Source organism: Lutjanus erythropterus, chromosome 13 (genome assembly GCF_056507025.1).
Source record: "Lutjanus erythropterus isolate fLutEry1 chromosome 13, fLutEry1.hap2, whole genome shotgun sequence".
NCBI classification, from domain to species: Eukaryota; Metazoa; Chordata; class Actinopteri; order Lutjaniformes; family Lutjanidae; genus Lutjanus; species Lutjanus erythropterus.
In genome coordinates this window covers 2,381,920-2,398,330 of record NC_139329.1, presented here as the reverse complement: position 1 = coordinate 2,398,330, position 16,411 = coordinate 2,381,920, and the positions used below count along the sequence as shown (strand labels likewise).

Here is a 16,411-nt window from a genome sequence, read left to right as displayed (position 1 = left end):
GTTTTGGCTGTGTTCATGCAAATGGCATAAAATTTCACAAGGCTGTGTCTTTTTTGGTCAATTTTTGAAATTCACCATCAGCTTTTATAATAGGTCTAAAAAACATTGCGTCAGAAATTTACTCCCTTTCAGCTCCCTTGACACATTTTTGTGTTCATTGACTTCCATTAAAGCCACAATTCTTTGATCCCCTTAAAAAAAAATCTTAAAAAGTGATTTCTTTCAATGTTTTTTCTGACCAGTGTGAAAGAGGCTTAAAAACACACACACAAAAAATATTTACTACTAGATGACACCATTTTCTCATATTTACCATTCGTTTTCATTACAGCCCTGTTTCAACCCTTGAGCTGAATTGATTCTGCGAGCTCCTGCAGAACAGCTGAAATAATACATTCAGCTTAAGTGGTCTCTACTTGTTGCCAGTGATGTCAGCATCTAGTGTATATGTATGTTTAACAAATTAGTTTGTGTGTGTATCCAAAGTACAGACACTAAAATCCATATGGACAAAAATAGCTCACTGTAAACCCATATGTGAAATGTAACCTGAGCTTGAGTTTGACTTTTGCTTTGAAAGCAAGTTCAACCCAAGTTCATCTAAGTTCAGAGTCCTGTGATTGGTCAAGTAATAAAAACATTGCATTTTGCAGCAGCACATTTACATACACTCACCCACGCACACACACACACACACACAAACACATACACACATCTTCATATAATAACAGCATCATGCATCAAAGATGCAGAAGTGTGGGAAAAGTAAAATTTATTTATGTGCTTGTCTGTGATAAATTTAGTGTTTTTATATTCAGTAGTCTATATCTTGCATTTATATAAAGATTGAATGATATATTTGTGTAAGCTGAGGAAGAAGGTGAAAACTTTTAAGTGTAATAAGAGTGATAAAAAACAATGGTCATTTTACATGGACTATATACTCTAAATCTAATGCACAAAAAAATAAAAATGAATCAAAATAAATATTGTTGCTAATTGCTGATATATACTAGACAGTAATAATCCACCATAAAAAATCCACTTTGCATTTAGTATATTGATTTTAATTCATAGGGCGGCACGGTGGTGCAGTGGTTAGCACTGCCACCTCACAGCAAGAAGGTCCTGAGTTTGAATCCTCCAGCTGCCTGGATCAGGGCCTTTCTGTGCAGAGTTTGCATGTTCTCCCCATGTCTGCGTGGGTTCTCTCCGGGTTCTCCGGCTTCCTCCCACAGTCCAAAGACATGCATGCTAGGTTAATTAGTGACTCTAAATTGCCCGTAGGTGTGAATGTGAGTGTGAGTGGTTGTCTGTCTCTATGTGTCAGTCCTGGCGACTTGTCCAGGGTGAACCCCGCCTCTCGCCCAGTGTCACCTGGGATAGACTCCAGCAGCCCGTGACCCTTTGGGAATAAGCGGTTACAGAAAATGGATGGATGGATTGATTTTAATTCATTTATTGTGTTTTTTTTTTTTTTCATTTTAAAAAACAGTGGCATCTTGTAAACAAACTGGAATTTAAAGGGTTAAAATCCTGAAAATGATGATTAAAAATATTTTATGAATAAGACTGGAGTTGGAAATAAGGAAAAAGACAAAAAAAAGGAAAAATACATTCATATCATATTTATATTTATATTCATATGAATATACATAAAAATGTGTATGAGGGAGCTTAATGGGAAAATTTATAAATCTGACCCTGCACAAAAAAATACAAATGCATCTAAGTCAATGTTGTTGTTAATTATTGACATATACTAGACTGTAATAAACCCCCCTCAAAAAATCCACTTTGCATTTAGTATATTAATTTTAATTCATTTATTGTGTTTTTTTCATTTTAAAAAACAGTGGCATCTTGTACACAAACTGGCATTTAAAGGGTTAAAATCCTAAAAATTCTGATGGAAATGATTTTTATGATTAAAACTTGAGTCAGAAAAATGAAATAGCAAAAAAAAAAATTGGGAAAAATACATGCTTAATATGTTTATTTCTGTATTTATTTGGATATACACAAAAATGTGTATGAGGGAGCTTAAGGGGATTTTTTTGAGGGTGCACCAAGTGTTAAGTTAGTGGATTCTCTAAACAAATTTAAAGTTTGATTTTTCAGTGTACTGCATTAATAAACTCTGCATGAATGCCCTCATCCTTGGCTGACTATTAGTGTATTTCAGATGTTGCAGCAGGAAGATTTCATATGAAACTAGGTCACCTAAGGCAATGTTTCTCAGACTGTTCACCTCAGAAAATATCGAGTTCTCCAAGTACCACCTAACTGTTGATATTGTCCTCCTCATCTACACTTCTCTTCATTATAATCCCCATTTGGAAATATGTTTTTGAAGCATTTATTTTTAGTCTGTTCATTTAACCTCTGCTTATTATCTTGCCACCACAGTTTAGAACTACTGGTAATCATGGATGATGTATGTGTGTGCTACGTGTGTGGTCAAGAATAATTAGCAGGTTGATACTGAAACAAAAATTCAGTAGAGACACAACTCATTTTAGCTTACATTTCAGTTATTTCATATTTTATGTGTTTTCATTTGACATTTTGATAGTGAAATATATTTTTTAATTAATTAATTTTATTGTAAGAAAATATTTCAGATATTCCTTTGCACACCACTAGAAGGAGCTCACATACCACCAGTGGTACACACACACACACACACACACAGTGGCAGCATGATGGCGGATTTATTAGGAGGAAACAGAGAAAAGATTTTCAAAGCGAGGAGACAGAACTCCTGGTTCGAGAGGATAACTTTCAAAATCACAATTCAAATCAAGTAAATTTGATTTACATAGCGCCAAAGTGTACCAGATGTTTTTTCAGGAAACTTTGGCAGGTCTGGATCTCATGGACCTTATCTGTGTCAACAGACGCTTGAAGGACATGCACACTCCTGTTATATTTGGATGTTAAGGCTACTTTCATGAGATGACATGCCCCAGTTCACCATTCAACTCCTCAGTCTGGTGGTGGTTGCAAACTATGTCAGCAGATGCTTTGAAGGTGCGTGCACCCTGCATACAGAGCACTACTCAGTGTGGAGAAGCCTGCTCTTCAGGAAAAGATGGATGTCAAGGCGACTTTCAAAAGAATAGAAGCTCTAGTTCATCAGTCCCGTCCTCCATCTTCCTGATGAAGGAGGATGGTTGAGTTTTTGGAGAAGAATGTGATCTTCACTGTCCCCCCAGGAAAAGAGAATAATGGGTTTCATTCCCGTTATGTTCTTAAACCAGAGACAACAAGTGAGATGAGGCCTATTTTGGGCCTGTATGTGTTCAACATGAATGGACACTTTCAGGACAATTCTCAGGCGGTAGAACTGCTCCAGTTTGCCAGTCCTCTCCTTAATGTTCAGACAGCAGAACTGGTCCTCCATTCTCTGACCGCACAACCAGTGTTTGTTTTGAAGGAAAAACTGTGACGGCCTCTCATGAGTTGTGATGAACAATCACTTGTTTTACACATTTAGGAGGGATATCAGCAAAGTCTTGCAAAACCTGCTACCCAGAAATACATGGATATTAAGTCTGATATCACATCATATAAGTCCACACGCTTCACTTTGCCAAATGCTCTGCTATACAAAGCCTGCAATCAACAAACATGGATATTATGGCTGATTTCAGGAGTCCACTTGCCACAGTTTACCAGTCATCAGTCCTCTGATGGCACAGCTGGTTTTTGGGGAAGAATGTGACCTCTTTTGAGCTGGCTGTAAAATGTGTTACTCAGGCAACAGATGTGTATACCTACCATACACATAAGATGTCTGAGGTGCAACGCCTGCATTCATCCATAAAAAAAGGATGTTAAAGCCAGTTTCAGGAGGTCACTCACCCCAGTGTGCCAGTCCTGGTGAACGGGAGCAGTTCTGCTGTACAAGCATGGAGGAGGGGACCTGATCACTGGGGCAAGAGGCCTCCTGAAACCAGCTTCAACATTGTTTTTTTATGGAATGCAGATGTTGTAAGACAGAGCAGTTTTGTTCACGAGTCCCCTCCTCCATCCTTGGACAGCAGAACTTCTCCAGTTCCCAAGTCCCCTTCTCCATCCTTGGTCAGCACTATTGGTGGGTTTTCAGGGCAGAATGTGACCTCCTTCCCAGAGTTGTGAAGAACGACCTCTTTTTTCACATAGTTGGGACGGCTTCGAGCTGGCTGAAAATTATGTCAGATAATCTATAGACATGTGTACCCGCATACACATAACTGCTGTGTCTTACAAAGACTGCATTCCGTTATTCATGGATTTTAAAGCTTCCTTCAGGAGGCCACTCGTCCCAGTGTGCAGGTCACCTCCTCCGTTCTCAGACTGCAGAACTGCTCCAGTTCACCAGTTCCCTCCTCCATCCTCGGATGGTATGCCAGTCCTCTCCTCCGTCCTTGGACTTTGGAACTGCTCCAGTTTGCAAGTCCCGTTTTCCATGCATGGACAGCAGAACTGCCCCAGTTCCCAAGTCATGCACAAATTATACATCAGATTATAGGAAAAGTCATGCCGGTCGCAGAGGTGTGACCACCAAAGCAAATGGACAAATGGTTTTGGTTGGCCACCTAACTGCCACATTCACTCCCGTGTTAAGCGAGAGACCAACATTTCTGGAAGGAAGCAGATGATTCCAGTTTTTTCCATCGTGGTGGTGGCCTCATTTTTCACACCACAGAAATAAAATTTGCACCATTGTGTTCTGTAAATTGTTCTCTCACTCATCGTATGCAGTTTTTAGCTGTAGCAATTAGGTGTTTCATTAAACAGCTGCAGTTTGAGAGGTACTTTGTCTCAGTTTTTATTTTGATCCTTTCAGTATTCAAATTTCTCTGTGCTGTGACATACAGGCGACTGGCCAGTTTCACCAACCTGAGGCCGGTCCTGTCTTCTGATTGGTGGATTGACCTAAAGCTGTTTTTTGACAGTTAAAACCTCATTCAGAGAGAATTACACCTGAAGCAGCTCAAAGTGTGAAGTTATTAACAGTTTTAAAACACTGCCTGTCTGTCTCTTTCTCTGTCTGTGTCTTTCTGTGTCCATCTTGGACATTTTAGACTGCAGTCTTTTTTAACTGATAATAAATTCAAAGTTTGAGCTGGTTAATGTTAAATTCATTCATTCATTCATGAAATGCCCATCTTGTCACACAGTTGATACATGTCCCAGTTGCTGGGCAGAAATTGACAAGGCTGATTGTGATAACTCTAAGTCTAATATCCATGGCTGCCTACTGACATTTTAATGTCAGCCATATTGTTCTTCTGTCCCGCTTACTTACACACCTTCTCATATATATATATACACACACAAGCTGTTCTTTCTATGTAACTAAGTTAAATCCCATCACTTCCATGTACAGCTTCATCACTAGGATTGGGTTTTACAGTTCCTGGAGATTCAGCACTACACTCACCTGAGTGGGGTAGTTCTTAGGTGACAACCATATGAAGCTACCAATATGACACATCATTAGTTGCGGACCTTGATTTCATTGGGTGTTTCCTCACCCCTCAGACAAGGCCCACTGCAGGTTGATCAGATCTGGGTGGTTTGCCTCTAGATGGTCACCGAGGAGCCCAGTACCACTTAAAGTTTCAGTACCCTTATATCATTTTGGACAATAAAGGGTATCAATAAACTGTAAAGTATCATGCCTCCATTACATATCTGTATGCAAAAAATGTGTATTTATTTATGTATTATATATTCTGTGTATTCTATATTCTTTGTGTCATATTTTGTAGAAAGGATATCGGCATCAGTCTCAAACTTTTATCAGCTTCTGGAAGAGGGGCATGCCAGAAAAAGTTTGGGAAGCACTAGTGTAATGCTGTAAGAGAATATACAATATGTTGCTGTTGAAACAAAGCTGTGATTTTATATATACATATGTGTAGTTTCCATTGTATCTTAACAGGAACACAAACGGAGACTTTTCAAGATTTATTTGAGAAAATATAAAGGATACAAATATGTATGGAAGCAACAATATATTTAAGTATTTTAAACATTTCAGTCTACAAATATCTAAAACAGCTCAGTATACCTTATTCACTGTATATACACATACTGAACTACGTATAAAAGTCATATAAACAACACTGTACACAAATATGGCACTGAAGGGAGACAGCTGAGAAAATACAGATATGTACAGAACAGATTCAAGCACTTGTGGTAATTACTTCCATTCATTTCTCCTTTTTGTTGTGTCATCGTCCACAGCTGTGGATCTCATCATAGTGGACTGTTAAAAAAAGTGTAATTTGATGTGTGAGTCTTCTATAAAGGTCTATGAAACTGTGATTTCTTCACTGTCTGACTCTGACAGCTCTGACTGTTTGCTGGACTCTGATGGAGAGGACGGACTGTGATGATGATGGTGTTGGTGGTGGTGAAGATGTGTCTCCTGGCTGTCCAGCTGTGCTTGGCTGCTGGGTGCAGTCCTGTCCAGCCTGTGACAGTAGGTGCTGCCTACGTCAGTCAGGTCTGGGTGGGGGTTGGTCTTGGTGGGGAGGGTCTGCTGGCGGCAGCCGCCCGTCGACAGCAGCTCCCTCTCCTTAGAGTTCCTCCACTTCATCCTGCGGTTCTGAAACCAGATCTTCACCTTCATGTGACACAGAGAAAACAATAGATCAACATCACTCCTCATCATCACTACTGACAGGAAAAGTCCCTGCAAGCCCAGAATACAGGAGGTAAAATAGTTTTTCACTTCCTCATTAAAAGGTAAGAAAGTCTAACATTGTGGTGTACCTGAGAGTCTTTCAGTCCCAGTTTACTGGCCAGTTTCTTCCTGTCGGGTTTGCTGATGTATTTCTGCTTCTGGAAAGTTCTCTCCAGGGCCTTCCTCTGGAGGTCTGAGAACACGGCCCGCCGCAGCATGCCCCTCCTGGGCTTCCCTCTGGGGGCCAGGGGCCATGAAAATGTTCCAGGGACAGGAACCACAGAGGACGAGGCTGGACAGACAAAACACACAACAGAGGAGAGATTTAATAGGCAGCAAGAGTGAATCTGATTTGGCCCCTTGGACACATAGTGGACAATAACAGGTAAGATAAGATAAGATAAGATAAGATAAGATAAGATAAGATAAGATAAGATAAGATAAGATAGAGAAGACTGCAGTTTCTCACATTTAGAGACACAGAGGATGCATGAAAAAGTGTCAGAGGTTCCCCAGTGCACCATCAGACTTAATGGTACAAATGTTTAAATGTTCTTTCTCTGCTGCCAAGAATATAATTCAAGTGGGGTAATCTTTTATGAATTTCTTCATTTATTTTATTCATAACTTCTCAGGATTCATTTCCATTATCTTGCTTGTATAAATTAAAAATTAAATATTTTATTCAGTGTATAACAAAATGTGTACAGGTCCTGCAAAACGTCTTCAACTAGTTTTAGGTCATTATATTAAAAAAAACAAAAAAAACAAAAGGCTGTAATGGACAATCTGTTAGTCTGATCCTGTGTATTAGTCTGACCCTTGTTTAACCTTCTGCACTTGTGTCCTCACCTGTATAAGTTCATGTGAAGTGCAGTCTTAGCCCCTCTCTGAGAGGAGGAACTTAGAACGATATCTCGCTCCCTCTACAATAAAAGAAGCCTGATTACATCCTGTCTTTGTCACACTTCTGCAGACAGCTTGTATGCCGTATAACTGTCGACCATCTTGCAGGAATAAACTACAGAAAGACAATTTCTCTCTTAAGTCTTTATTTCAAGATCTCACTGATTAAAATTTCCACAACAAGGCTTTAAATCATATTTAAATTTCTTAAAAGGATAGTTTAGATTTTTTTTGAAGTGGGGTTGTATGACCAACTTATCCAGAGGTAATGTATTACTTACAGGAGATGAGAGTGCTTTCACACCAGAAAAGTCTGACAGTGAGGTAAAGTGGTGAAAATATTCTGTCCACAGCAGTACATTGCTTTGCTTCCTGCACTGGTATGCCTGTTGTGTGTGAACCACCATCTGCTACAGGTAATACACTGACAATGAATTAGCACTTTAATCGTGCCTCAAAAACTGAGCCCATTGCGTCCCGATACCAACAAAATTCTGTCCAAACCTGACCCAAACCCGACCCTCATTAGCATATTTCAGCTTGAACTGGATTACACTGGGGAGAAAAAAATAAAATAAATAAAATAAATATAGTACAGCCTGATGTGAGCACATGAAATATGTGAGCAATAAGGCCCAAACCAATCCTAACTCATCAGGTCCGGTCAGGTTCACAGACACAGATGTCAAGCTCTACCATGGATAGTACCTCATACAAACCCACTTTCAAAAACCCAAACTATCCCTTTAAATAGGTGAATCACTCACTCACTCTCTGCAGTTAATCTCTCACACTACTGGAACAATCAGCCTCTAATTGTTTGTGTACATTTATGACTCTGACCTCCAGCTACAACAAGACTTGTCTTCTAGCAGTGCTTGTAACTAGTTTTGAAATTAGTGATGAAATTACAAAATACATGTAACTGTAATATGTTACAGTTACTGAGAACAAATATAATCTAATTAAAGTATCTAATCAAAATGTTGGTGATTACATCTGAAGATCAATTTAGTGTTTAGATGTTTCATTATCAGCTACAACTGGTTAAATTATTTTTAACAATTGTACATTTCAGTGAATTAGCAGTTGTTAACATTTGTCATTTTTAATTGCAAAGCTGCAGAGATATTACAGTTTTTCTCCATTTTGACTCAGTTTTTTCGAAACAATCGTAACTTTCTCTAAACTGTTTGTTCAGTCGTCACAACTGTTTCATCATGTCAACAGGTTTTGTCAATTTTACTGCATTTTTGCAAAAGGTCGTAACTCACCCAAACATTTCATTCATGTTTCAAAACCTAATGTTTGTGACAGTAATGTTGATGGACAATGCCACCAAAATGAAAAGTAATTTTATCATCGTGTGAGCCGTACTGCTTAAAATGTTTTTTCACCATGACAGTCAAACCTACAAATGTTTCTTAGGTACAAATCTGATTACTGTTGTGTAAAGTTTTTTAGACTCAAATTTCAGTTTGCCAAAACATGCAATTTACTCTAATGAATGACAAATTCCACTCTGTTGCTCTGAGAACAGCAAACTAATTGTTCAGAGACAGGTTTGAAAAATATAATTCTCATTTGAGAATTGAGCCAAAGCGAATGAGAAAAACTGCAATGAAAAAATGTGATTGTAGTAAATGAGCAATATTAGTATTTTATTTGATATTCACTGAAGTCTACAGTACATTGTGAGGTGCATGAATTAAGCTTCTTTTTTTTATATATATGTGGCTTCTTTTTTATCCCGTGCATGTTTGTTTTCAGTGTTTCTAAAATGTAAAAAATCATGTGGAATGAATCAATCATATTTTCTTTTCTTTTTGCCAAATCATATTTTCTTCGTTTCTTACTTGGTAGAAATGTGGTTGTGAATTTTATCTACGACCAAAGCTTTTATGCCAAGTTCTTCTAAACTTGCATTCAGATCAGAAATTCTTCATCCCATCTTGTTTCCGTCATCATCACCACACAAGGCTCCCTGATGCTGCCGATAATACACTTGTTCTGCCTGAGATCTGGTGTTTAAAAGCCCAATTTGTCCAGCAGTGGAGACAGAGCCTATGCTAATGAGACGGCCTCTCCAAAGCTGGGCTCACACTGCCTCTAATGAAGCATGAAGGGGGGTTGTATAGGCTGCAAATGCATAGAGAAAGGTGATTGTGTTGTAATGAATTGAGTGGAAAAGGCCGTCGACAGGCCAGTATATTACAGGCCCATTAAAGACAGACAGGTCAGTATATTGTAGAGCTGTTACAGAGGCTTCACTCACAGCTTTAGAGGATACACACTGTTCACACTGCTGTACCAGTGTTATTACAAATATTTCAGATATATTATGAATGTACAAACATATTTGTTGAATTATGTTGGAAATTAAATCAAATAAAATAAGTTCAAACAGAGAAACTAAAATCTTCAAGGTAGGTTTGTGTGTGTGTGTGTGTGTGTGTGTGTGTGTGTGTGTGTGTGTGTGTGTGTGTGTGTGGTTTTGGCTCCTATTGGTCATGGTGCTGAGAGCTTTGTGGGCAGGCAGAGGGGCTTGGTGGGAAAACGACAGCGCGTGAAGAGGCGCCGAGTTCCCGAGCTGGGAAGATACCCGCCTCACATTTAGACCATGACAAACGGCACTAATATATTTAGAGCGTGACAAACTGGACTAATTTGTAGATTAGGACAACTGGTGCTAATGTCAGCAGTCAGCGCGTCGGCTAAATAGGCCTTCAAATTGGCGGAGCTGATTCCGTGGTGTTCGGGGTATTCCCATGCTAAAAGGCTGACAACATCTCCAAACGGAAGCAACTACATCAGCCAGTCAAATGTGTTCTCATAAACATGGTCATAAGCTGTGCAGTCCAAATGAACGTTTTCTCCTACAGAGGTGTGCTCAGTGTGAAAAGTGTCCTGGAAGGATGCACGATCATATTGGCATATCATCATTGTGGGGTTGCAGAATTTTGGAGATATCGGCTGTAGAGATGTCTGCCTTCTCTCCAGTATAATTGGACCAAATGGTACTCAGCTGTGGTGCTCAAGGCACCAAAATTATCTCTTCGAAAATTTGAAACAGGTGTCATGTTCCAGAAATCATAACCTGGTGGCTCAAGATAATCCACACACCTTGTTTGTGAGCAGTGTCATGTAGGAATTACTTTCTCTCAACAACTTTTGTTCTACTAGAAAGAAAACATTTCCTACATTCAAACTGCTCACATGAATGATCTTCAGTAACCAGGTCATGATTTCTGGAAAGAGTCTTCTTAATTTGTCCACAGAATGTGCACATTTTGAAAATTGTTGCATTTGAAAAATGTTGCATCATTATATATATGTTCTCTGCAATTAGGTGGAAAAACATATGTGCATATATTGGTATAGACAACGGCCATGATGAGCTGGACATATCGGCATAACAGGTAAAAAATTCAATATTGTGCATCCCTATCCTATAGACACTTGGATAATTAATATCAATATCAGTTTGAAATGTTCCTTTAATCATAGACATGCACATTATCTTTTATTATCTATTATCCTTATTAACATCTATATGCATTCAGTTACAACTGTAAATAACAGATAACCAACTGACTAATCAGAGTAGAGATATTTATTGGAAATGTGATAAATATAAAACTGCTATTGGACTTGTTTTCTATATTTTTAATCACTGTGATGCTGAGATGGTGGTGGTGACGCCACTGACTGAGGAGTTTTTGTTTCAGACTGAAGCACAGAGAGAACCATGAAAAGTGAAATAACAGCTGGATCATCTGCAGGGGGATTTGATTCTAGCTTATAAAAAAGGTAGGTCAAAGAAAACATTTTTTGCATATCATCAAAGAGTAAAGTGATTATATATTGATCAAACCAACTTTAAGCAAATTGCAAACTAAGTTTTTGTTATTAGTATTAATGTGAGTATTAGTGTTTGATGTTTGGAGCCACGGATGCATCAGTTTGTTTCTCTGGTTCTGCAGCTAAGACACAATCTAACTTCTAGTGGTAGAAAAAAATGCCGATTTTATCTTGTGAGTGAAAATGAGGAATCCTTCCTCAGACTAACACTCAACATGATATCTCCTCATATATGCAATAAATGTACGTGGATAAGTGGTAAAAATGATGGTTTGCTCCCTTATGAAATCACACGTAAATCATCCCAAAATGAACAGTGTCTTAGAGTACATGTAAGAGATAGATAGATAGATAGATAGATAGATAGATAGATAGATAGATAGATAGATAGACAGGTGTGATAGATAGATAGATAGATAGATAGATAGATAGATAGATAGATAGATAGATAGATGCACCAACCTGTGAAATAGGAGGCTCTGATGAAAGGATGGAGGCTTCCATCAAAGAAAGGCAAAGGGAAGGATTTAGTCTGAAGACTCTGGACTGAGGAGTGAGCAGAAAGACACAAGCTGACTTTACTTCATATGTGCTACTTCAAAACAGGAGAAATAACATGAACAGACAATATCAATCAATACCATACACACCAGAAATGTATCAAAATTATAAGGATTTAGAATTTCTTATAATATTATAATCAAAATATAGTTTAGGGAGAAATAACTATCAGGAAAATCAATATAACATTTTAAAGTTATATTTAATGCACCTCAGTATGTTGCTAAATGTCATTTTAAGTATAATGCACATTCTTTTATTACTTACTAGTTTACTGGGTCTACAGAGTAAGTATTTAGAGTAGCATCCGTTTGCAAAATATTGCATGATAATAATAATAATAATAATAATAATAATAATAATAATAATAATAATAATAATAATACCGCTACGTGTAGAGGGTGCCAGTATCGCACTGACGCCGAACTTCAGGTAGCCGGAGTCCGGGCAGGCAGTGTGCGGAGAGCCGGGGCTGCTGCGGCTCGGCTGGCTGGAGCTCTGGAGCACAGGACGGTCCGTGCTGGGTCCCAGCGGTCGGGGAGAGGCGCCCGGTCCCGGGCTACTGAGCGGCAGGACGTCCCCGGGACTTCTGGAAGAGAGAGTCCGCTGTATGTAACTGACAGGCTGGCTTAACCGGAGGAGATCTTCTACCAGGAAGCCCGAGGGGAGCGTGCGGGTCAGGGGCGAGGAGAGAGCCGCAGTGGGACGCAGTAAGCCCGGGTAGAGAGGAGGCGGCAGGGCGCTGCAGGGAAACATCATGGTGCTCCGAGCTGGGAAACTTTCTCTCTCTGCTACTTTTTTGCAGGTGTGTTGAGGAAAAACCAAGAGACACATAAACTATACACTCGGTCTGCGACTCTGCGCGGTGTTGGAGAGGTTTTATAGAAGGGGGTCACTCAGAAAAACACACAAGGGCCCACGCGCACACGCACGCGCACAAGTTCAACTCTCAGGGTTCTTCACGAAGCTCTTTGAACACAAAGTTTGGTGCAAGGGGATTGGTCAACGGCCCTCCGATTCGACTGTGATTGGACCTCAGTCAACACAATTATTTTGCGCTACAGGTTTGATCACTTTTATCTCTTAAGAATTTTTTTTTTTTTTTTGAATTTCAAAATCAAAAGCTCTCTAAAAACAGACACCACCGATACATCATGCGCAATCGAACGCAGCATTTAAACACCCGCAAAAAAACGAAAAATTATTAGTCTTACGTAATAATAATAATAATAATAATAATAATAATAATGTTAATAATAATAATAATGACACACTAATTAAATGACCTTGGCCTCGCGCTCCCTCTGAAGCGGCCACTGTCCGTTCTTTGATCCGCCCCCCTCTGTCTGTCAGAGCGGCCTCAGTGGACGCTGAAAGCTGATCTCAGAGCCATTATAACAGTATCATGTTGGACGTGATAATGAATTTAATGACACGACTGTGGGTTTTCAAGCAGAATCTGAAGATTGTTTAAATTGCAGTTCCAAGGTCTCTCGAAATATAGGAAATATAAACAGATAATTATCCCACATTTAAGCCACTTAAAAGGAAAGATGTAAACAAAACAATTTTAGATCTCGAAATAAATAATAAATAAATAAAATAAATATTTCACATCAATCCTCTTTTGTTAAATCTCCGCCTTTCATCATCATCTTATAATGTCACCAATTACCCATCATTCCGTCAACACGCTGGCCGGACAGGTGGTCTTTCCGCTTAAAACGATTTCGGGAGAGAGAGACTTAAAGTCAGCTTTGTTCTGCTGCCTTTGATCACATTGATCGTCTGAATGTCTCCTTGCTGTTTGACTTGAATGAGTGTAAAATGAGTCAAAGTTCAGAAACACAGAACACCCACTACCCCTGAACGCCCCATGCTCTCTCCAGTGGAGGTGATGTTCATTCAGAGCGATGGGAGGCAGATATTTATGACTGGAGCAAACACTGTCCCAACACCTCAGTTTTACTGTTGTTTGTACACTCAGTGGCCACTTTATTAGGTACACCTGTAACATCCAAAGCAGTCCGATATATAGAGTTATATTTGTCATTTGTCATTAAGGTTGTAGTTTGCAGTGGTGTTGAACTGGAATACATTAAGATGAGAGATGAGTCTTATTTTTTTACCACCTCATTTACAAGCATTTGATTTTAAAACCAAAATTTTATTCAGTGATCTGCGCATGAAACAGTGCAATATTACAGGTTTTCTTTTGTGATCGTAATATTCCTGCCCTAACCCCCCAACAATCACATCCCATGTAGCAATAATAAATATGTACCAACAAGGCAAGTGTAAAAAAAAAAAAAAAAAGTAAAATAAAACAAATACATAAAAAATAAACTAAAATAAAATAAAAAGAAATACATTTCATATAATACAGAACATCTCTGGGAAAGTTTAAACAAAAACTGTCTGTTATAAGTTTAATAAACGTCAAACATGTGGCAGAGCTATTGTACTGTATTGCATTAGATTGTAGGTGTTCCTAATAATATGACCAGGGGGTTTATGTTCGAGGCCAGCAAATTCTAAATGTAAGGATATGCTTTAAGTCTGAAAATCTTCTGCAGTCTGCCCAAACCTTTAATATCAACTCTAATCAGCAGACATGACTAATCATACCAATGACGAGATATAAGATATATTCCAGTGTTAATGTGACAGGTGAGCAAATACTCCTCCTCCTCCTATCTTAAGTTACCTGAGTTACATGAGTTCATAAAACATGGAGTCGTATTCCAGCAAGTGTGGCAACAATTTCTGTTGAAATATTTGGCATTAAATCAAAACCAACAAGCTACCTAGCTTCAACACAGTGTTGCAGATTTGTCAGATATTATACTCATCTTTGACCTTTTCCAAAAAACAGAGTAGCATAAACTTGCATATTTTTCATGGAATAAATTAGCTGTTAATACATATATGAATACAGAAACCCTGAGAGGCGGGGGAGAAAAAATTTGATCTAAACATTTTTCTCATGTCTTCATGATCCAAGAACAGATGAAAAGGGGTTATATTTTACACCTTACATATTTCAAAATCTGTGAAACAAATGGGAAAAAGAAAGAAAATATTTTTTTTTTTTGTTAAGTTATCTTTTTGATCTTTGAAAACAGGTGAAAATAAAATCTTTGGCAGGTGAATTTTTCTTTTTGCCACAATTATTTTTTTTAAGTGTTTGTTGTTCTAATATCCAGCAAATTAAATAGAACTAAAAGCATTCATGTTTTCTTCCAGGGGACTTTTCATTTCTTCATGGACATGACACTCATGTACCTTGTATTCAATTAATTTCAATTCAGTTCCCAACAATCCCATCCTTGCTCATGTAGTAATAATAAGTATATACAAGGAAAATGTAAAAAAAAAAAAAAAAAAAAGTAAAGTAAACAAGTAAATAAATATGAACATAATAAAAATAATACATAAATACAATTTAAAAATATATATAATAGAAAAATAAAAGAAACTAATTTCAGTATAAGACAGTAGAACTCCACCACTAACTGTGAACTCAATTACAAACGTTATTTGAGTTGATTCAATTCATTTCAGTTCAGCTCAGTTTTATTTATATCTCTCCAAATCTGAAGAAGATATCTGAGGGCACTTTTCATTCAGGGTGGATCTAGGCTGTACTCTTTATAATATTATTTTCAGAGACCCAACAGTTCCCACTAAGAGTGAGCACTAGGTGACAGCGGTGAGGAGGAGCTTCCTTTTAAACCTGGAGTAGAAGCAGGCTCAGGGTGGGCAGCCATCTGCTGCTAACACAACACTGTTAGAGCGCATGGAGAAATGAAAACTCTCCTGGAAGAAAACATGCTACCTTTTATATACTTGCCAAAACATTTTTCATCTGCTTAAAGTAACTTTGAAAACTATCCCTGCCAAAACCTTTTTTCACCTGTTCTTAGGTCATAAACACAGGAGAGAAAACAGATCAGACTCATAAAATGGATCACCAGAATTGCTTTTCTCACTTGCCTCTCAGGGCTTCTGTAGGTTCTAACAAAACAGGCTGTCACTGTGGTGGTGCTCTGACACATTCATAAAATGGTGGTGGATGGATTTCAGAAAGACAAAGGTGAGAGATGAACAAAGAAGCTTTTAAAGAAGATTTGGTCCGGGACTTGAGGGGCGCGAGATGTGAGTCCCTGAGGGCCACCATAAGACCTGTGACTAATAGCATTGGCTCTGAGCACGTGCTGCTCTCCCTCTCTATGTTCATCTTCCATGTATAGCTATTTTTTCCTGAAACAAGCGTAACTTCTCCAAAGTTACTGACCTTATGTTGACCGAGCAGTGAAGAGTTAGGATACAAGAATAAATGACAGAACCTGGTATCTGAAGCTGAGTCTGTTCTGACCAACTTTTCAACTGATGTTG

The 16,411-nt window shown here is 38.5% G+C and overlaps 1 protein-coding gene across 1 annotated transcript; it reads right to left on the bottom strand.

Annotated features, from left to right (window-relative positions):
• Positions 1-5,946: 5,946 nt before the first annotated feature.
• LOC146315995 (homeobox protein DBX1-B-like) lies at positions 5,947-13,156 on the bottom strand. The gene is made up of 4 exons (XM_084734395.1): positions 12,400-13,156; positions 11,915-11,998; positions 6,775-6,977; positions 5,947-6,625 (listed from the first exon to the last, which is right to left on the bottom strand). Exons 1-4 carry the CDS (start codon positions 12,845-12,847, stop codon positions 6,311-6,313), a joined length of 1,050 nt encoding a protein of 349 aa, XP_084590521.1. The 5' UTR covers positions 12,848-13,156; the 3' UTR covers positions 5,947-6,310.
• Between the last annotated feature and the right edge of the window lie 3,255 nt (positions 13,157-16,411).